General features: G+C 41.7%; 2 protein-coding genes across 3 annotated transcripts in view; one reads left to right on the plus strand and one right to left on the minus strand.

Moving 5' to 3' along the window:
• Positions 1 to 9,099, minus strand: part of LOC146191040 (uncharacterized) — a 34,073-nt gene extending 24,974 nt beyond the window's left edge. Inside the window, exons 1-7 of one of the 2 annotated variants that reach the window (XM_084601468.1) lie at positions 8,747 to 9,098; positions 8,525 to 8,663; positions 8,198 to 8,441; positions 5,389 to 5,507; positions 5,275 to 5,297; positions 980 to 3,958; positions 277 to 443 (exon numbers count right to left, since the gene is read on the minus strand). In XM_084601468.1, the coding sequence (XP_084457594.1) occupies positions 277 to 443; positions 980 to 3,958; positions 5,275 to 5,297; positions 5,389 to 5,507; positions 8,198 to 8,441; positions 8,525 to 8,627 (3,635 nt within the window). In that variant the 5' untranslated portion in view covers positions 8,628 to 8,663; positions 8,747 to 9,098. Of the gene's footprint in view, positions 1 to 276; positions 444 to 979; positions 3,959 to 5,274; positions 5,298 to 5,388; positions 5,508 to 8,197; positions 8,442 to 8,524 lie in introns of both variants that reach the window. The other variant, XM_084601469.1, reaches the window with a different exon arrangement.
• Positions 9,100 to 10,357: 1,258 nt separating this feature from the next.
• Positions 10,358 to 22,128, plus strand: LOC146191042 (acyltransferase PGAP2-like). The gene is made up of 6 exons (XM_084601480.1): positions 10,358 to 10,725; positions 12,027 to 12,273; positions 13,227 to 13,333; positions 13,403 to 13,511; positions 15,368 to 15,501; positions 21,700 to 22,128. The coding sequence occupies exons 1-6, from the start codon at positions 10,582 to 10,584 to the stop codon at positions 21,730 to 21,732; spliced, it is 774 nt and encodes a 257-aa protein (XP_084457606.1). The 5' UTR covers positions 10,358 to 10,581; the 3' UTR covers positions 21,733 to 22,128.
• Positions 22,129 to 22,219: the final 91 nt, after the last annotated feature.

Genomic DNA, 22,219 nt, shown 5'->3' on the forward strand with positions numbered 1-22,219 from the left:
TGATATGGAGATGGCAAAAGCACAGCCTTGTAGACATTGTCATCACACAAAGAAACTATCATAAATGTCTTCGCACCCCACAGTGATTACAAAAGTGAAATTTGATATGGTGCATTTTGGCATAGGTGGTAAAATTCTGTGAAGTCCTGGAATGGAGGGAGAGTTATAATTCTACATTCTGCAGTTATGGTGAAACTAGAGCAGTTGCCACGCTTCACAGTGCATAACTCCAGCATTTGACATCAAGATTTTGTAGTAAAGGATATCAAAGATTACAGGCAGAATTCATCTCTTCCTAACGTCACTTCTGTAGATGCCAGCTGCATGGTGGCGCCGTCTCCCAATATCACAAGGCCATCCGAGGACGAGATGTGGAACACAAAATTGGCTGCATTTTCCGAATTGACCAAAGCTGTCGAATCCAATACACCATAGCTTCTCAGCTGGAAAAAAACGGGAAAAAAGAAAAAACTCAATTTTTCTCGTTCTTTAACTGCATATACTTCACAGATTTATTTTGATACATACAGCTGTGTAGCAAAGGACATGCAAACCATGCTTTCCTACAAACCAATCCTACATAATGCTCAAGATAAAAAATTCATGTTCGATGACAATTCATGCAACGAGGCACGAGTCAGCAATGTATGTATAACGTATACACTGTTGTAGCTCAGTTGATAAAGCGATATACACGAAATTCGGAGGTCAAGGATAAAATTTGAGTCTTTCGGTATACCCGCCTTTTTTCGTTATATACCGGTCTTTTGTTGCATTTTATTCTCCACATTCCTCAACAAAGGCTTTTGAACTACAACATTGTTTTTTTCACGGCCTTACATGACAGACTTCGGAACCAAGACTCAACTTTTTTTGAGGTGATATGGCTCTTATAGCTAAAGTAACAAAGGTTACATGCAAACTGTTGTGTACAACTTGACTGTATATTAGCAAAAGCAAGTATGTAAACAAAACTCACCTCTTCCAGGGTGTATAATTTGGGGCACTGTCCCCGTAATGCATCTCTGAGGGAGAGTCGTGGAGCCTTCGTAACCTTACGCAGGATCCATAGTTTGCCCGGTTGAATTGCCTTCTTCTGGAACAAAGTTCGTGGACCAGCCGCAGCCTTTGAAGCTGTCAAGGGTGTCTGAGCCTTGCTGGAACTAACTGCCTTGAATGGAGTGACAAAGTTTGGTGTCTTGACTGCAGGCTTAAGCTTTGAAGAAAACATGGGAGAACCAACAAGGCCAAGTCTGCTTAAACCAGATGCCGGAGTTCTCCTATCTGATGTGTGAACTGCCAATGGGTTTGTAGGTGTGTTGTACTTCGACTCCTCTTTCAAGGCCTCCTGCCTTGATTCAAGTGCCTTCTGCCTTACCTCAATACTGGAACCAGATGGTGTGTAGTTCTCAACAGATGGCCTTTGAACACCTTCACCCCCATTTTCAATGCCTTGCCCAGGATCAGGAGAAGCAGCATCTCTCTCAGAAGTGCAATGGCCCAAAGATGGGGTATCAGCACAACCAGCACTAAGCATGTTCTTGGCATTAACCAGTGAACTTTTTGAAACAGACACCATCTTCCCTGATCCTGTCATGAACCCAGTAGATACTTTCTGGCCTTCTTGTATGCAGACTGCCTTGCCTTCTGCTGGCGTGAAACCAGATGTAAATGAGTCGTGCCGTTCTTTTGACTTCACTAACGAGTCAACTGAGACATTGACAATCTTCCCTGCACCAGTTGTGAAGGATGTAGGCACAGTAACACTCTGTACACTTATTTGGGAGGTTTCAGCTGCACCTTTCATAAAAGCATGGTGAGCGTGATTGAGGGCTTCTTCTTGTACATACACAGGTTTGCCTCCAGCTGTCATAAAGCCTGACACCACCGTACCAGGCTGAACTTCTGGCTTCTCCAGAGAGTTAACTAAGGTTTTCAGCTTTGCAGCATCAGTGGTGGGCTGTGCAGGTACACCGTTCACAGTCCATTCTACACAAGAAACTTCACGATTAGCTTCAGAAAAAAGCTGTCGTGCATGGCTCAGGCCTTCTTCCTGTATATAGACAGGCTTGCCTCCTGCTGTCATAAAGCCTGATGTAAACGGGCTATTATCATGTTGTCCCGACTTCATAAGTGAGTTGACAGATATGTTGACTGCCTTTCCCGTGCTCTCATCTTTCAAATCTGCCTGGATTACTTCCGCAGAAACTTTCGACAGAACCCGTTGAGCGCGGCTGAGTGCAGCTGCTTGAATGTACACAGGTTGCCCTCCAGCTGTCATGAAGCCTGCTTTGACTGTAGCAGGCAGTGTTTTTTGCTTGACCAGTTTGTAAGTCGAGTCGGTTGTCATTTCTTCAGCATCAGTCAAGAGCACTGGAGGCACAGTGTTCCCCTGCAATTTTTCACTACAGCCCTTTGGGCTAGGCTCAGAAAAAAGCTGCCGTGCATGGTTGAGGTTCTCTTCCTGAATATAGACAGGCTTGCCTGTAGCTGTTGTGAACCCAGACGTAAATGTGCTCTGGCATGGAAGAGTACGGCTTGACTGGGTCTTGAGTGCTCTGCTACTGCCAAACACAACAGAAGACGAATCCTGGGTACCTTTATCACTGACGGCTTCATCCGGCTCTTCCTTAATGCAATCATGAGCAGTTTGACATTCATTTTTGGCACATCCAGAGTGATGGACATCAGCCTTCTTGTGGCTCTGCATAGTACAATTTTTGCCATACTTAGGGGCTTCTACTAGACTTGCAACTCCATTGCCTACAGAGTCCAACTCTGCCATGGACTCTAAGCTTCTGCTTCCATCGTGCACGACCGTGCTGCTTTCATAGTCTGTTGACTGTTTTTCAGCCCCTTCTGTCTCTCTGAAGGCTTGATCAAAAATTGAAAGCTTTCCTTTGGCAGCAGCTAGTGATGACTCTAGCACTACAACCGGTTTTCCTGAGCCAGTTTTGAAGCCAGTCGATATCATGCAACCTCCTGCAGCAACATCTGCACCGACATGCTTCCCAGTTATGCCCAAAGATTGGGAAACTTCAATTTCTTTCTTGAATGGTGCTGGACTGTTGCTGTGACAGATGTCAGTGTGTGCTGGAAGTTGTTGCATAACTGAAGCTTGTTTCTCTTCTGGTCTCTGCGAACTGCCTTCACTCCCAGTATTATCAATGCCATGGCCAGACTGAGCTTCACTTCCAGAGGAAATGCACTGTGTGAACCCCACATCAGTTGCCTCAATGCAGGCAATTGTGCTTTCAGCTACCTCAAACATTTGAGTGAGTGAGAGGTCAGGCCTACCACTATCACTTTTGTCTTCAGAAAATGAGAAGTCCTTCGACGAGCCATCAGAAGGATCGCTATGTGAGCTGGAATGCATCACTGCAGGGCTGTTCAGCATTGTCACAGTAGATGGCATGGCTAGGATTGTTAAAGCAGTTATATTTTGTTTCCTTGGAGGAGGCCTGAAGCAGCTACTTGTCTGGCACAAAACTGGATATGAAAATGTTGTGGAATCCATTTTAGAAGCTGGACTATGGGTTGCCACTGCTGTGAGCTGGGCCTTTTTACAAGCAACTTCATCAGTTGACATAAAACATTCATCTTTTCTCATGTTTGTACTGCCATTGAAAAGTTGCACATCGCCACGACTGAGACATCCTTCAGCTCTTGGTTTCAAAAGGTTATAGTCTGTTGAACTTGAGGAATGTCGTAAGGCTAATCCTGAAGTGTCAGAAGAGGCTTCAATACAGGGCTGGTGTGCTGGCGCAGTCCCAATATATTTGTTAGAGACAATAACAGGCAAACTCTTTTCTTTTGGGCTTTGAGAAACGAGTGAAGGATTTTCCTCTCTGTCAGAAAGAACATCTTTGAACTCTTCATCTTCCAACACATCTTCCCCTTCAGAAGACACACTTTGCTGGTTCTTTCCTGGCAGATGAAACAAGTTCCTTGGAGCAAGCTATCAGTGCAGAAAGGGAAAAAAAAAGTATAAATAAATGTTTATTTTGGGAAACTGAAGTTTGCCAAAATATGCTAAAATCTTTGTACCCGACTCTTATGCAATAAGTACTATACAGACTGTCCCACCCAAAGCCCTATTTAGACTCATTCAATTAAAAAGTACCTTGTGTGTCCAATGAGAATATCATTATTATATTTAATAAATTATTAATTTGTAAATAATTAGCTAACTTTAAGCAATCAATTTGATTGCCAAGGTTTGAATTATAAAGTTGTGGACATCATTATGGTATTACATTGTATTTTTCAATGCAAGTGTTTTTTCCCTGCATTTATCAGATAAAACAAAAAAGAGAGAGACAATGTTGGAAACGTTCATGCACCATGATTCGAGTAGCTACAGATATGCACCAAAGCAGCAAGTATGATGTATGCTAATTAAAAGCTGTGCAGAAGGACAAGGAACAAAGCTAAATAAGGCAAAGTGCTACTTATGCAGGCTCTTAATCTAAGGTACTTTTGTATGCCAGGCTTCACGTCCTTGGTAGCATGATGATGTGCGTAAAGCTACTGACCTATCATAAAGTGTGAGTAGTCATTTGTTTGTTTTTTTGCTGCTACAAAGTGTACATGAAAACAAACACACACACACACAAAAGAAGAAAGCTGCTACACAGTTAGGCACATGTTATAAAGGCATGTTTTCGATTTTGTAGCCTAAATCATTTTAACCTTGATCACATATCACAACAGCTAAGTAACCATAATTGAAATTTAATAAAGCAATGTGGAAAAAAGAAATTAACAACTTGCACAAGCAACATCTAAGAATATGTACTTTGTGCCATTCATTAAAAGTTCGAATTGCTTGATTTTTTTTTAATTTTAGCAAACCATTTCCTGTTTAATCAGCCCAAAGCATATTATTTTCGACAAGTGTACAGGCACAAATAAATTAATGGCGGCTGTCTATGTATTCAAAGCACGGTTGACTGAGTATGGAGCACTGCGGCATGCAACATGTGGCATGCACTGCGAAATGTAACATTCTGTGAAGTGACTCGAAACATTTAAGATAAATCTATTACTTTGGAGAGAGCATCAAAGCTTATTTTGGAGTGATGACATTACTGACAGAAAGGAATATCTCATAAAAGTGGTTAGGGTAACAAACAATGTGCTTTGTACTAGGACCTCATCAACATCGAAAATTATAAAATGTTGTTGACTAGGGTGCCTCTTTAAGCAGCTAGCCTTGCTACTGACCTTCACCTGATGTTTGTGAGAGTAACAGCACAACCCAACAGCACTTACTACTTTCCCGTCTTGTTTGCACTCTGGAAAAAAAAAAGGAGGAAAGCATATGCATGGGCATCAATACTTCAGTTTAACTCCAGCAAAGTTGAGAGAAATCAAAGTTTGACATACTGCTTTTGTTTGGTGGTGTCTCCAGTGATGGAGACCACAGTGGGCTTGGAGTGGCTAAGTTTACCCCAAGACTTTGTGAGAATGTCTTTGGCACATCTGGGGTCTTGAAAACCTTTGTCCTGCAAATAATTTTTTTTTTAATTCCTACTTTTATATGTAGTAAATATAGCTGAACCATGCATCTGTCTATATAGTGACATATGCTGAGTTAATACACAATCTGTAGGATATCGAAACAATACTAACACAGTGCTGTCATAAGGCATGTACATACTGTTACAACCTAACCAATAAGGCAACAAGAAGGAAAAAGAGTAAAACCACTGGAAAATTTCCTTTTTGTTTCACTCTAAAAGTACTGAGATTTCAAACCAATAGTGACACTATATATAATTTCAAAAATACAAACAGAAAACTGTTGAAACTACTCTGATAGAATTTTAACTAAGGTAGTGATGCATAAAAATGTAATTCGTACTGGCTCCTGCTTGAAATAAGGAAAATAATGTGAAAAATTTTGTTTATGAATGATTAGCTACAGTATGGCATACTACACAAATAGGAAAACAAAAATGCGGCTCAAGCAGACCATATATGCTATGTGATCATCCAGTCAGCTCCAAAATATTAAACTGCCACTGAATGTGTCTGAACTGTTGACAATCGATTAGCCTGATGGTGACCGATATTCCCATCTTTGCCACTGGTGGTATCACCTTTTAAAAGCTACAATAAGTGATCCTAAAGCTGCCTGAAACTTCAGCACAAACCATGACCAACTTTGATTTTTTACCATTTGTAATGCTATAATTATGCTAAAATAAAAAAGCCTTCCATAAGTTGGTCATGCTTTACCAAATTCAGCCTACCACACTAATTATTGCTGGCTCAGGATACGCAAGAAACATTAAACACGATAACCTGAAAACTATATAGGAGTATTTGGCAGGACTGCACTCCTTTCATGGGCTTAAAATGAATCTTAGAAGTCTTAAAGTACTAGAAGCCCGTATAAAGCAACAGCTAATGAGTTAGATATGCTATCTTCTAATGCTGTGAAAAAAAATAAAAAAATAAAAAATAAAGCCATGAAAATTAATAAGCCTTTTGCTACCCAGGGTAGCCATGACATATAGGACAGACTAACTACCATCAGTACTTTCAATTTGCATTGTAAGCGGTCCAGATAAAATAGCAGGGGAAAAAAGTAGTTTCTTACAAGATGATTGAAGGCTGAACCATCTTGTTGCCCAAAGTATAAAATGCACCAATCGATGGAACACATCAGGTTCTAAGAAAAAGGAACACTCCGAAGCTACAATGGGCCTTTAAAACAGTTTCCATGAATTAAGTTTAAACAAGCAAAGCCCATACACACAATGCTTCTTAATCGGGCTGCTGTGTGCTCACAGTAATGGCTCCATTTCACTGGTACTGATATGTTGCAAAAGTTGCATTCACACTTTGAGTTTACCAAACTATTTCGTAGACCAAATGCTACCTCAGCAGGCAATTTCAAGCAATATACTATTTCGTAGACCAAATGCTACCTCAGCAGGCAATTTCAAGCAATATAGTTCACTGAAGTACCTTTTCTTTTTTCAAGAGAACTACATGAAAAGCTCACAGCATTTTGAAGTTATTTCCATAAAATTGTGATACAAGCCACTAAAGCACAGCTTGCTGCATGACACAGAATCACATTTAGATTGTGCTCACTCCTAGGAAACTTTCAGTATTTAATACTTGGGGTTTAATGTCCCTAGGTGAAGATAGCTACAAAGAATTCCATTGTTGAAAGCTTCAGATTAATTTTGACTGATCAAGGATCTCAAACATGCATTGACATCACATATTACACAAGCGCCTTGCTTTTTTCATCCATCTAAACGTAGCCACCACAGCTTGGATCAAACCCGCATCTTCGGGTTCAACAGTCATGCATGACCACAGTGGCGGGGCAATCAATGGTCTTCAAATGAAGGCCTCTGTTTATCTGCAATATGAATAAAACATTCTCACACATTTATAATAATGTCTCCACATTAATTCTTGATTTCTAATTTTTTATTTACTAGCTACATATGGTAATGTTAAATAATAAGTGCAGCACTAGCATCTGACTTATTTTATTTCACACTTGTTTTGAGTGTGAACTGCAACTAGCAAGAAATCAAGAATATAAAGCCAAAGCTGGACATGAAAATGACAAAGAGCTGAGGAACAGTTTGCAGAGGGACTAAAAAAACAGCTGTTGACATACTTTGAACATTGAACGTAAGCTGTCATAAATTATAATACTACCTCCTTTCACATCCCAGCGGTTAACTATACTACACTATACTGCAGAACAAAATATGCATACTTCTAGACACAGGTTAAAGATACTGCACACCAAATTGCATCATTTAGCAGCAACTACGCAGTGAAATACTATGTGCAGAGTGTTTAAGATAAAGTGTGTTGTTATGTCGCATATGAAAATGGAAACACTGTTTCCAGTTGGAAAGCACTTTGCGTTGATTTACCCATTGGAGTAGAAGTAAACGGTATTTTCATTTCTATTTCTAGGTGGAAGCGGAAATTTTCCAACTCAAAATGGTTTCACGTGAAATATATCGACTGCATTATCAGTTTCTCTACATCTGTTACAACGTGTCGCTTCGAGACGATAAACCCGCAATTGACAATTCAATCTCTTGCTGGCGTGTTCTTTTTTTTTTTTTTTTTAATTTCGAGCTTTGTGTGCATTACGAGTTCACAGTATTCAGATAAACAAATAGTGTGCCAGCCTAAAAAAAAAACTCACGCAGGTGGCGAAGGCAAGAGAGGTGTCCACTCCAGAAGGCTGTTATTAAGCTGACAGGTGGAGGCAGACGCTGGTGTGCGCACGGTAGACTTTGGCGTCCCATCTTTGTCGCGTGATAAGCACGGTGATGCCACCGGGGTACACTGGTCCGAAGAAACGCTTCCACTGCTCCGAAAATCACTGCAATCTGAGATCTGGGAATCTCTCTCCTTGCTGAACCAGTCCTTATCGATTGGGCCCAAATCTGAAAATGAAGACGGTAGTGATAGTGCTCAATACCGGCAGGGAATGAATACTGACACTCTAGTCTGCATAAAAGCACCCTACCTTTCGATGTATGGCAAACAAACGCCTCGAATAAGGACATGTGGTCGTCATCATCGTCGTACATATAAAACCGTGCTTCGTTTCGAAGTTCATCGAGGCTCATCTTCGGGGTAAATGTCTTTTGATTGTGAGTTCAGAGCTAAAAAAATGACTACTCTGTCATCTTGCAAAAAGCAGCGGCAGGTAGTATCGAGGTCATTTCTGAAACAAAACTTCGCCTACCTGACGCAAAAAATGTGGCATCATAGGTTTAAAATAGCCCGCTGCCAGATTTGACATGTACACCCTGACCGAAGATCCACCAGCGTCGCGCTGATAAGGAATAACGTCACCGTTAAAAAAAGGCACATAAATGTAGACGAAAGCCGGCTGATCGTTTCAATGAAATCAAGGCGAGTTATTTCGAAAACAAAAAGACACTGCAGGCGGGTAGCAACTACAGTAACGCGAGCTAACTGAGCAAAGCGCGCCAAAGCAGCCGAAAAACTGCTAAGAGGATGATGATGGCAATCGTGCTAATGGTATCAATTCCACAAACTTACGTGTTTACAGATTGTAGCAATTTCCAGGGTCATTAAAGCATAAATATGACATAAGCTGTGTTTTTCATGAACCTAAAATTTCCTTCCTTCCTTCCTTCCTTCCTTCCTTCCTTCCTTCCTTCCTTCCTTCCTTCCTTCCTTCCTTCCTTCCTCCCTCCATCCCTCCCTCCCTCCCATCTATCCATCTAACCATATATCCCATCTGTCCATCTATCTAATCTAATCTAATTATGAAATCGTTTCGCGAATGGCGCAAGATTTTGTAGGCCTATATACCTCGGCATGCCGTCGTAAGTTGGTACGCGGTTTGAATGGTTTGAAGCCCGTGAACAAAGTAAATGCGCTAAAATATTTAAAACATAGAGTTAATACAACCAAGACGAGCCCAACCAACGTTTCTAGTAACGTTGAGCCCAACCAAGCAGCTCGGCGACAGCTGCCGGCGGCCCGGCGTAATTCGAAATCGTCTGTTAAGTCGTGAAATTTAATTCTCCGACCATCACTTTTTTTTATTTTAGAGAAGCCCAATGTTTCGGAGTCGGCTCGGCTCCTTTCTAGCTTAACATGCGCCGTCACCGCATCGTATGCGAAATAAAAGCCATTGCCTCATAATCATGGTGCTCATAATTATCGTGGTGGCGCCATCTTATGTTGCTTGTAGCAACACATACTACCCTCTATGCCCTAGAGCAATGCCCTAGACAACGTTACTATAACAGTTCGTTCTAGTAACGTTGACCGTAGAGATTAAGCGAATTAAGGTAAGCACGTAGAGCTGTTTCACAGATGGAAAGTTGGAGAGCATTATTAAACTCTTTACGGTAATAATAATGATTTGGTTAGGCTAAAACTTGATAAAATTTCAACACATCCGACAAGTAACTCTAAGGACGCAACGAGATGGCGCCACTAGTGCCATTGCTGGGGTGTTTCGCTTTGCCCCCGCAGACGGTGCGAACAAGTGAGAATATCCGACTCCTGAACGACTGAAATATTGCCGACCAAGTACCACATTTGTACAAAATTTGAGTTGTAAGGATTCAGCGGCGGAGAAGCATTTCACGGCGTCTTTCTTTTTTTAATTTTTGTGATGAAAGGGCATCATGGTCACGGAGTGGTCGAGATCCAAGGACCTGCAAGGAACTTCGCTCTGAAATGACGCTATAGAGGATAGAACATTTGTTCTAGCCTCTATATAATGACGCTATTATAACGCTAGCGTATGATTTTTTTTTTTTTTTTTTTTTTTTTTTTTTTTTAGGAAAAGAGCGATGTGCTTGACACTCTCGAGGGGGCGCCAGAAGCGCTCACTCAATTTCGCACATTCCCTGTTCCGGTGATGCTGTCATAGCAGCATAGCAGCGTCAAAATTTCTGCCTTAAATCCGCAGCTTTTTTCTTTTCTTTTCAATATGCCCACATGTAGCAGTTCCTTCGTGACACAACTACGAAGTTTAAATGGTTTTTTAAGCTAGCTGCATAGAACCCACTGTAAGGCACTCCGAAGGCGTCGACAATGGCTCAGCCGGTGGCGCTTGTCCGCGTACCGTTTCGGATATTTGCAGTGATCACCGTGCTGTTTCCCTTCTTTTCGTTCGTATTCTGTGTTTTGTGGTCCCTGATGTTTAACTTCGCTGCGGTCACAGCAACTCACTGTGGGGTATGCATACTTTCTGCATGGTTTAAGTGTTTATTACTTTAGTTTCGCGTTAACGTTTCAAGTGACATTTTTTCCTCTGTGCACCGCGGAATATGTTATTTCAGCTTGAGGTGTCATATAGAAGACAAGACAGACGTCCACGTGTATTTGTGGGCCTGCTACCTCGGTTGCAATGTAACTGCTGCTTTCCACGCACGCTGCCACTGTCCTTCCCACTCTTCTCTGTGCCTCGCTTGATTAAAGACAGGTGTAGTTAACAGCTGTGTCCGATTCGTCCTCGCTGTTTTTTCCTCCTCTGTTTCGCGGCTTTTGCCGCAGTCTACTTGAGGGCGGCAACTTTTTCTCTGCTTGCAGGACAAACCGCGCATCCTCGCCCCACTGTTGTGAAGCGCAGTTTTCTGTGTTGATGTGGACATATGAGTGTGTGTGTTGTTTACCGGAGTCAAAATAATGTGGGGATATTAAACGTCGAACTGAGTTTGAACTTTCATGTGTGGTAGGGTAAATTCTATTTTATTACCTTAGTGCAGCAGAGCTCTATCTTGCCATTAAAGAATTTTGCAATGTGGCATGGGCTTGAGAAAAATTTTACGAGGTTGGGTTTCACGAGCCGAAGTACCACGCTTTCTTTGGCGAACTTTAGCGGGAACAAAACTCGCCACTTTAACAAACAGTTTGGTACAGGTAGTCCTGGGTGGGGCAAGATAATGCATCTGGATCACTGTTCCTTGGTGATGAACTGGTGGCCATGCCCTTTGAAGCGTATACACAGCTTTGCATGTTGCCTAGCGGAATTTACAAACATTTCTCAGCATTTTAACTCTAATTGACATGTCGCAACGGGACATCCTGATGCAAAGGAAACGAGACAGAGCAGCGGGACTTTTTTTTTTTTTTTTTTTGTATCACTAAGGCGAACACATTTGCTCAGCATATTTTGATGTTAATTGTCCAGAAATTTCACCACACGCTGTAGCTGAGCTGCACTAATGCACTTGATTGGTTGTTCATGAATGATACAGCCTTTACCTTGCCCTACCGGCAGAATTAGAGGAAACAACACAAAACGGCTATGAGGAGGAGGAGAAAAAATCCAACTCTTTGATCACATTGCAGGTTTCCAAGTCGCCCTTATTTTTGTAATTTTAAATGCTGCAGTGCACTGCTCCTGAATACACTTTATTGTTTCATTGTGTTAGACCCTACTTATCATTTTTTCTAACTTATTACTACTACTGCATTATTACTACTGCATAGAGTATGCACTTGTGTTTCACTGTGTTCCTGAAATGGTGTTGCAGGTACCAAATTTTCTTCCGTCCATCAGTGCGGCAATAGGGGGCCACACTCCACAGCGCTACATCTGGCGTTCTGGTATTGCACTGCACACTGCACCTAGACTACTCGTTAGTGTCATGTACTATCGCTACTACCAGGGCATGCTCGACATCCAGCATCAGTATGTTGCCCGAATATCGTGGTGTTTGAACACTGTCGAAATCCTTTGCCTGCTGGGCCTTACGAACGTGTCATCTACCGAAAATTATGGCAAGTTCTCACTTTTTAATTTTTTTGTAGTTTTTTTACATCAACTTGGTTTGGAACCTTGCTGCATGTCAGGCAGTTTTATGTTGTTAGGCACACTGAAAGACACATAACATTGCCTTTCACATATAAACTGCAAGTGACATTGTGCAGTCTTCCACACTTAGTGCTGCATTCAAGTATTTGTTGTCTCATTGAGCAAAAAAGTACGACTTTTGGGGTTGTCATTTGGAACCATAAGCAAGCACACAAACTTTTTATTGCAATGTGAACTGGCATTTAGAGGTTGCAGACTCCACAGAATGCTGATCATAAACAGCTGCTGTCAAGAAGGTTTGCCAGGTACTGAAGTTACAGTTGTAATACAGAACCCTTATGAAGTGCTCCTGTCTGTGGAGCAGTGATGCAGAGGCAAACGAGCCATGTAGAACAGTTTCTTTAGTGACTACATATAGGACTACATTTTCATTGCTTTTGTTTAGCAGCAGAGAAAAGTGAGTTGCGGCTTACTGGAACAAGTTTTAGTGACTGAGTATAACAAATAGGCATATATCTTCCTTTTCTACCATTATAGTTTATATTGTTGTACACCCAGTTAGTTCTACCTCATCATGGTAATCAGTGGTTAGAGCACTCGACTGAAAATTTCGGCTATGGTGGTTGCTTTTTGGTGAAGGCCAAAAACGAAATGCCCATGTACTGTGTGGTGTCGGTGCACGGTAAAGAACCACAGGTGGTTAAAAGTTCCAGGGCCTTCCACTATGGCATCCCTCGTAGCTCAAGTCATTTTGGGACCTCAAACATTATAAACCAAACCAAACTTTAGTAATTTAGCATATCGTTGCCTGCACTGATCAGTAAATTTGTTTATGCAGCTATTGTTGTTTGCTACATGTAAGGAATCATCTTGAAGAGCTTTTTGCATAATTACTTATCACTGTTTCTCTTTTTTGCAGCTGCTCATGAAAAGATGTTCATAACATTTGTAACTTGTTCACTTTTGTACATGATGCTATGCTGTGTTATGCCTGGCCTCGGGAAAAGACGCTCTCTCTCTGCAATGGTAAGCACAACTGCTAACCGCTGTTGTAATCGCTCTCACTTATTATATCTCTTTTGGTTCTCTCTTCAGGAAGCATATTCCCTGAAAGTGAAAAAACGGCTGACGACAGTATCCATTGCTCTTTCCATTGTGTGCTGCTACTTTTTTGTTAGGCATACCAAGCACTGCGAACCAGGAAGTAAGTGTTGCTCATTGACATATTCATAAGTTAAAAAGAAAAAAAAAAAGAAAGGTTCAATAACTGAGTAGAATAGGTTGTCTTGATCATTGTTGACATTATCAGCAATTAAAGGTGAATAATTTGTTTCATAATGTAAACACTTCGTGATGACACATAACTTAATAGTTTGTGATAATTGAGCATGATGCGTTTATTGGTCTTTATACTCATTACTTGACCTTTATAAGCAACAGAAGTGTCCAAGCAATACTTGTTTTTGGATCGAAAGCAGTGTATGTCAGCAATGCATAGTTCCGAGTTCTACTACATTTGGTGAGCAGCAACTGTGCCTTGCAGATCGGGGTTAGTACTGGCATCTGTAGGCTATGTTTGAAAATAATCACAAATACATGGTCGTTTCTACTGTGTGTGACTAAAGAGCAAGCTGCAGCAGCGTGTGTGAAGGTAGTGAATTTCGATATAATGCTACTGGATGTCTTTATACTTTTTGACGTTAGATTCTATTGGTGATAACATAAATTGTAGTACTTTGGTGGATTTTAACACTTTGTAGTGTAACAAGGATTATCATGCTATGCAGTCCTGAGCAGCTACCATGCATCATCTTGTCCTGCTAGCGTCACACCACAGCTTCTGTCGTGACCCACAGCTTGCCTCACATCTTTCTAAAGAGCAATTTTGGCTTAGAAGCTCCTCAGCATGGGACCCTAGAAGATAACAGACACACAAGAGTGGATCATAAATAATTTGTATGCAACTATTTTTTGAGCATAGATAAAAATAGTACCTGCAGCAGGAGGACTGAATCTGCTGTCCTCAATGTCCGAAAATGGAAAGCTAAGCTTCCATGTCACAGCACTGGCAAACGGGATTTTGTTTAATGTTGGCAGTTCCTGTGAAATGCCTCCTTTTGCCACTGGATACTGCTACCTAACCAGGTATTGTAGTTCTGTGCTGTTGGCAGAGCAGAATCTTATAACTGCCCCTGCCCTTGATACATGTTATAATCAGATGCAAATCCAGGAAAAAATGGCTTTCACCTCTCAAACGACCTGCTGCAGCCAATGGCGTCGACTGATTCTCGTGGCGATGTGGACAATCACCTTAGACCTGTTAGCATACCAATGCAGGGCGTGACAGATAAAAGTGTGTTCAACGTGGCTTATTCTGATTAACCATGCCACCATGAAAATCAGTCAGTGCTATTAGCTGAATGGCCTCATTTGAGGGCCCTCTGCCGCTTTTTAATGCAACAGCATTTCCAGCCCCCTGTTTGGTGTTGTTTTCAACACTCGATGGCACAAAAAAACTGGCGGCGAGCGGGGTGGTTGGAAAATATTAGAGGTAATTCAATAAAATGAATTGATCGGTATTGAGGTTCAAACTCAGGCCCTGTGCATGCCAGGCAGGCACGCAACACATAATCCACGAAGGATGACTTGTTCCAAGTGCTTTAGAGGGGCACCTAGTGAACGCGTTGTGGTATGTATAACATGCTATCCTGTATTTGGTATGCTTGCTGATGTTACAGTAATAATAATCATCGAATCGAACTGGGGAGTGCAGTGGCTGCACAGACGCCGTCTTGACACACTGAAGCATTGCACATAAGAAAGAACTTTAATGAGCATTTGTTAAGAAATTGCGACCACACAAAGAGTGATGCTTTCACATTCTCACACTTAGGCAGTCTTAAATGCCTCTGCCAAATTTTTTCTTTACTTGTATTGAACTGCAGCTTTTATCTGTAGCTCAGAAATAAATTGCATTGCATACTAATGCTTATATTTTTCTGTCTGTCAGTACAGGTTGCAGACAGTTATGTTGCTTGTCCATTTTTTCTTTTTTTTCAGTGTACACGCTGTTTGCTGCTGCTGAATATATAGTGGTGCTATGCAACATGGGTTTCCACATGACGGCCTATTGGGACTTTGCTGACAAGTCCTTTTACGTTTCAGACCTCCCACGTGAAACTGCGGAGGACAAGGTCAGCTGAGTGGCTGGCACATAGCATGCTGGCAGATCTCCTTAAAAGATGCCTTCTTTAAGAGCAAGTAATGGGTGGCCAGGCTTCGCATTAGATACGCAGTGTACAGGGTGATCCACTTCTAGCTATAACACGGCCACTGCTTTCAAAGCATCATTGCGTCCGACCCGGCCATTCCATAAAGCTAAGTGGCAGGCCATGCGAAGCATCACCTCCGCGTCCCATTGTGCATATATTGCTTTGCTTCGATAAGCGCCTGCATCCGACGCAATGCTGCTTTGAAAGCAGTGACCATGTTATAGCTAGAAGTGGATCACCCTGTACATTGCGCTGTCGGTCTTGAACAACTATGCATTTCCGGTTTGTACATACGCTCTGTGCCATCTGCATGGTGATCCGGCATATGGGCTGGCTCTTGGGGCTATGCTTGGAGCAAACCTTCTTCAGATCACGGCTCTAAGTAGAGGGGCCGTCCATGCAGCATGCAACTTGGAATGCCGCGAAGGCTGTGGGCAGTGTCTATTCATAGGAAAAAGCCACATGTCCACTGCAGACTTATCATTGTGCTAGATCAAGGCATTGTATGTTGTTTTTGGCAAGGTGTATGCCTGGTTAGTGCTAAACTTTTATGCAAAAGCAGCGATTTGCACGAGTCAAGAATAGCAATATGCAACCACTTGTGGAGAGGTTCTTGACTTTGACAGTGGCTTATATATGATTTTAAAGGCTAAATGGTGGAAATAACAAAGAAAGGTTGTATTTTTGCTGGTTTGGCACATCGAGCCAAAAACATATGGTGTGAGAGAAAGGGAAAGTGAAAAACCTTGTTCCACATTTCAGTTGGATGCAGTCATTGCTGCCATAAAATGGATACATTTGCAGTATTTTAGGGGGCTGTGAAATTAACTTCTCTTCACATTATTTAACAGTTCCGTTTTTAATACAGTATTCCTTATTCGTTCTGATGGTGATTCATGGAATTAAGGAATCGTAAGCAGAGAGCAACTTCACTAGAACAAGTCTCTGTGAAGATTTCCCAGCAGTTCCGAAGCTGAATAGAGTGTTTGTCTGTCAGTGCCATACATGTTCATTTTAAGCATTTGCACTGATTTATTGAGCCAAGGTTAATCATGGGCAAGTGAATGCATTCCTGTTGAAGCTAAAAGGCATGAATAAAACACTAGCACGAGGAGTGAGCATGAAGGAAAGGCATTCGTGATGCTTGTGTGTACTACTTTATTGGGCTTAGTTTTCTTGGTCTCATCTTCACATCTTCATTCATGCCTTTCTGGGCTTCAGTAGCGATTAAGCGTTTCAGTTTACCTCATGTCCGTTGTTTGCTGTCTCGTAACAGGACGTTGTATGTACCAAGCAGCACATATGTGGACCTGCTAATGTCCCAGATATGCCAGGACTCAAAGAAAAGCTACCTTACTTAATTAGTTTCAAGGGTTATAATATACATGTTACGTTCTGCACCAATGCTTGACTGAGGTTGCTTTCAGCTTTAGCTTCTTGACCGCAGAAATCGCCCCTGTGGCTGCCTGCGAAAAATTAAGTTCGCCTTTGAATTGTGGGAAGTCTTCACTGGAATTGGCTGGGATCTTGTTGCCCTCTGCTTACAACTTTTTTTCCCTTTCCCTGTTGTATAAAATTTTGTGAGCTATATGTCTCCTCAAACTTTGAAGCATTATGGTTTGTACCACTGAACTACTACTACTGCTTACGAGCACTGAAAAGCGTAAGTGGTTTAGCTTTGAAGGAAGTCATCACTTCTGACTATTTTCACCTACATGTGGCTCTTTCTTGCCTGAAGTTTATGTAGTCTTGGGTTCAAAAGCTCTGGCAATGCACACACAGTACAAGAATACACTTGGCTAAGAACTTTCTTGCAGGAGAAAAATGCTGAATGTTTATCTTTAGGAGTGCAGCATGGTTCAAACAGCACACCTGTTAGATGATCCTTGTGGAGTAAATGCAGGGGGATAGCACATTTTCAATCCGTATTTCTGACATGAAGTTGTTTAGTTAATTGAGAGCAAGCCCATTTCCTAATCTCTCTTGATCTTTATACAGGAGGTGTGAATCTGACAGCTTTGCTCCATACAAGGCAAAAGTGATGAAGTGTCTATTTTCATGTTAATATATTTGAAATATAGCTTTTGGCAGCTACCTTCAGGATTATATAACAGTTGGTTTGAAGGATAGCAGCGGCCATGGTGTAAGGTTATTTAGATTGGGAAAGGTCACGGGCGATTGGACACGAGTGACCAGAATAAAGTATTAGCCGCACTTCTCCGAAACCAGGCTGCCGATCGCAACGTTAATGTAGGAGTGAAAATTTGCCATAGGAAAATAAAAACCTTACATGAACAATGCAGTTTTGATAGCGAGCAGCTGATAGCACACGATACGTTTCTGCAACACCAGCTGTTCGTTCGGCCCGAGCTGTTTCTCCACCGCTGCCAGCAGCACCACTGTAGCCATTTAAGCAAGCTGGGTTCGACTTTGCGTCAGCGAACAGTATAAGTTGTAGCAATGGGCTGCAAGTGCTTTAGTTGAAAACTGCAACAGTGGCTACACAACGTGCCCACATTCGATGAGGCAAACGGGAGAATAAAAAAAACAAAACACGGGGGCCTTCTTTACCAGTTCTTTCATGAAGGAAATGCAACAGTGCCTCCCTACTGTTTGTGTACCACCATTTTCCACCAAAATCCAGTTGAAACAGAATTTTCTCGTCATTTTCCTCATCACCGATTTCTAACTGGATCTAGTTTAATATTCCTTTTATGGTGTACACAAATCATCCTTCAGCAGTTTTCGAGTACAGTACATTGAATTATCATTCTGGGTTATATTTACCTAGCCCTTAAGTTAGTCCAGCTACTAATCCATTTTGGGGCTGGTCCAAATGCCAAATTTGGAGGTGGCCCAACCACCATATTTTGGGCGTGGGCAGTGCCAAATTTTAGGACTGGGCCAACTACCAAAGTTTGAGGTTTCCTGGGAAGTTTAAATTTAGCAGCGTGTTGTGACCTTGATGACACTACGACCGTGCCAACCTTTCAGGAAATTTAGTTATGGAGCAAAAAACAAATAAGCGGACAAATCACTAACGTGCAAATGACTGAGTGAACAAACAAGATAAGCAAGCGAACGAAAGTACGCACGAGTGGTGTGTACAGAAATTGGAATAAATGCCTCGGTGATCCAAGGAATAAAGTAGCAAACGAACCAGAAAAGAAACGAGTGAGCGTGTAGCAGATGAACGAGTGAGCGGAAAACACCTGAAACAATGAGGTAAACTTCGAAGAACAAACAAAATTAGCAATGATTACTGCTTTGTCGTCAAGGTGCCGCCGCTTGCTCATGCAGAGTTAAAATAACGAGCCGAAATTCATTGCCTTCTATGCCTTTAATTAAGCATGCACAAAGCCACCGCCTCACGAAACTCCGGTTAATGATGAATCTGTATAAACATAATGCAGCAAAATTACTTTTTTTCCCACTATTGGCCAGAATTTCCGAGAAAATGGCCTTCAAGACAGGCTGCTTAGCGAGCTGCCATCTCTTGGAGCTTAGAACTAGGGGACGTTATCTGAAACAAACATGGGCCTCCTTGTCCTCACTATATATCTTGCACTGTGGTAGTGGCCCTTGTTTTTAAGATTTGCTTTTGGTATTGAGTTTACATTTGTCATGGCAGTAAGGACTGTGTGTAAGCCCCACTGTTAGGTACGCTTGTGGCTATTTTCGCTGATGGAAAATTGTCCGCGTAACGTTATTTTGATCGCCTTTGCAGACTTTCGAGATTTCTGGCTAATGGTTTATTTACTTCACTGCTGAACTGACTGCCGAGTTTGTTTTTGTATGAGCAGCGTCAGTGTTTGCTGCCACTGATGCTTACATCAGTGTTGTATGATTTTATACAGTGCCGAAGCTGGTTTACGCTATAAGCTCACAGCTGAACTTGTGCACAAGCTAATGTTTATTAGAAACATATTTTTACTGATGGTTGCATTAGGCGACAAAAAATAGAATACTTCATCCTTTGTGCACTCATTTTCTGTGTAGCGTCTATGCACAGAGGGCCACATTACTTTTGCAGTGAGCGCACATTGTGCATGTCTGAGATGATGCTGCATATTTTCTTGGCGTTTGTTGGATCTTTTCTGGTGTAACACACCTTTGTTTTGCTGCTCTACGAGACTTTATATTATATAAAGTTATGGGCATGTGGAAGCTTTGTTTTTGGTACAAGGTGGTGGTGTGTAACCGCACACAAGCATTGTTATGTTTTCTTAGTTGCTCTCATGTTATTTTGATTTTCACACAATGGTTAGTGGTGATGTCTTGATACTTTCAGTGTCTTTTATATGGCCTCAGTGGATTGTCTTGTCTTGCATCTCATCACTGTACTGAGGTCAGAACATGATCTGAAAACAGCGAGTTGCTGCACTGAAATATTTACCAGGTTGTGAGCACCCATGACTCTAGTCACCAGAATGGCCTCTTGGCTTTTGCCGTTTTTGTACAGTCTTTTCGTTTTTGCTTAATTGTGGGGGTGTGTGACACCAAACTTCTGGGCAGAAAAGGTGAGGTATAATTAAAGCGAAGGTTAAATGTTTCAGAATGTTTTGTGCAGCAGCATCAACACAAGCATCTCTCAGTTGAATCTCTGCAAGTTCAACCTTTTTTGAGAACAGGATATCCTTGCCTTCAGAGAAAGCCTGCATTGGGGCTGTAATTTTAAGCAGAGGAAGTATTCTCAGGGAGAGACTAAGCTTGAAAACAAATTGTGTTGGGCATTTTCTGCGTACCTGGCTGTGCAAATAATTTTTTAAAATTTTGTTCAACTATACTTTTTTAATTTTTTCTTAGCTTCTTTGGTTCTATAACATTCTGTTTTAGCTGAGAAATTATGCTAGCCCAATGCTGTCAGTGAGTGAAAATGCAGTAATAGATGCATGTTGCCTTCTGTGAATTCTGCATTCATGTAGTGCTCATGCATTGAAAGTTGCGCAAGAAATGGGAATAGCGTAAGCATTGCTACAGCTTTTCTTCATAAATCCTCCTAGAAGCCGTCATTTATATCCAAATACGTTATAGGTTGAGCTCTCGGCACATTACACCCCATTTATTTATGGCTGTACGGGCGCCTAGAGAAGTTTTCAAAACACTGGTGTCACAAAAAGTTTTAAGCATGTAGCCAAAGAACCCCAGCCAAAGAACTTCAGCCATACCCTACAGTGCCTTGTACAGTTTTGAGACAGAGCCCCATATGCTGCACTGTGGTACCATATCATACCACACCATAGGAAAGAAAGCTCTCCACTTCCTTATGACGTATGTGCAGTCAGTGTAGGAGCTTAGATGGGTCAGCCCAGCATTATTTTAACAGTGCAAAGACTAGCATGAAGGACACAAACGGGGCCCTGCCTCTGTCCCTTATGTTCTTCGTCCTTGTCTTCGTGCTGTTAAGATAAATCTACACAGTTTGCCCCAGCGAAAAAAATTCAAATTTTTCATGGCTGCTATGTTTTGAAAACTTCTACAGGTATGTCTACATCTCCCTTTGGGCTTCGCAAAGTTATTCACTTCAAGGTCGCTGCTTTCATAGAGTCATGCTCTGTGTGCCTGAATATTCTATCGTGCACAATTTCATAGCACTATGCCAAATTGTTTTGTTTTGGAGTGCTGTAAATGTCCAGTAATAAAAGATTGCTCCCACTTGACATACAAGACTGTTTAAACCTCATTACTAAATTTGGAACTTAACGTGCGTGCTTCGTTTATTAAGAGCAAGCTATTTTATACCTGACTATATTTACTGGGCTTTTCTTCCCGTGCAGGAAAGCTGCTTTATAGCTATGCCAGTTTGCAAGCATTCATTCATATTTTTCTTCCCTTTCCTTACCATGATAGACTGCCGTAGACCATTGGGAACATTACTCTTCTAATACGAGTTTACTAGACAACAGCAGCAGTCAGCAGGATAGAGCCTAATCACTCTTGTATTGGATATTGAAAGTGTGACGCTCATGTTGCCGAATCTCGCCTTTTCAGTTTTTCTTCGCTGCTCGTCAAATGGTATATGGTTCATGGCTCAATCGATTTGCTTTCACTCTCCCAATTGCAAAAGCAGTCCTAGATACGCATGTGTAGAAATTTCATGCATACACTGTCTTCTTGCAGGAACCACTGTTGGCAATGAGCCAAGAAGTTTGATCAATTGCAGTGAAGAAATCTCGGAAGCATTAATAACGACATGTTAGACAAGACCAAGCGCTTTGGCAACATCCCCATAGCCGAAGTATGCCCCGTCCCGCTCACCAGCATATTTTGGGCAAATAGAACACAAGGGTCAGCTGAAACTGTTAGCGTCTCGCCTTTCATAAGAGGTGTACCTGAGAGACCTATGTGACAACGAATTGCTTTCACACGTGCGAGTAAGCCCTTTAGGCTTCCCAAGGTTACTGAAGCATTTAAAACTCGGATGCCTGTTCTTTGGTACAGAACATGTACTGTGATAAAGTTATTGTAAGAGCTGTGCTCTTGCAGTTATTGCTTTTTGTTAATGGTCACTTGCAAAACTTGTACAATAAACCAAATTTACATATAGAAGCAGTTTTTCTTAGCTGCTTGTTTTTTTAATATGCAGAAAATTTGTTAGATTTTGCAACAAACAGTGCCGGAAGAAACAAGTGACAGTTTT

This window comes from Amblyomma maculatum, chromosome 4 (genome assembly GCF_055883805.1).
Source record: "Amblyomma maculatum isolate TAMU_Amacu chromosome 4, ASM5588380v1, whole genome shotgun sequence".
In the NCBI taxonomy this organism is placed as follows: Eukaryota; Metazoa; Arthropoda; class Arachnida; order Ixodida; family Ixodidae; genus Amblyomma; species Amblyomma maculatum.

Excerpts from the sequence above, each read along its gene's own strand:
- LOC146191042 (XM_084601480.1), top strand. The coding sequence starts at position 10,582 with ATGGCTCAGCCGGTGGCGCTTGTCCGCGTACCGTTTCGGATATTTGCA. Across the intron at positions 10,726-12,026 it reads TCACAGCAACTCACTGTGGG|GTACCAAATTTTCTTCCGTC; the intron begins GTATGCATACTT and ends ATGGTGTTGCAG. Across the intron at positions 13,334-13,402 it reads GACGCTCTCTCTCTGCAATG|GAAGCATATTCCCTGAAAGT; the intron begins GTAAGCACAACT and ends TTCTCTCTTCAG.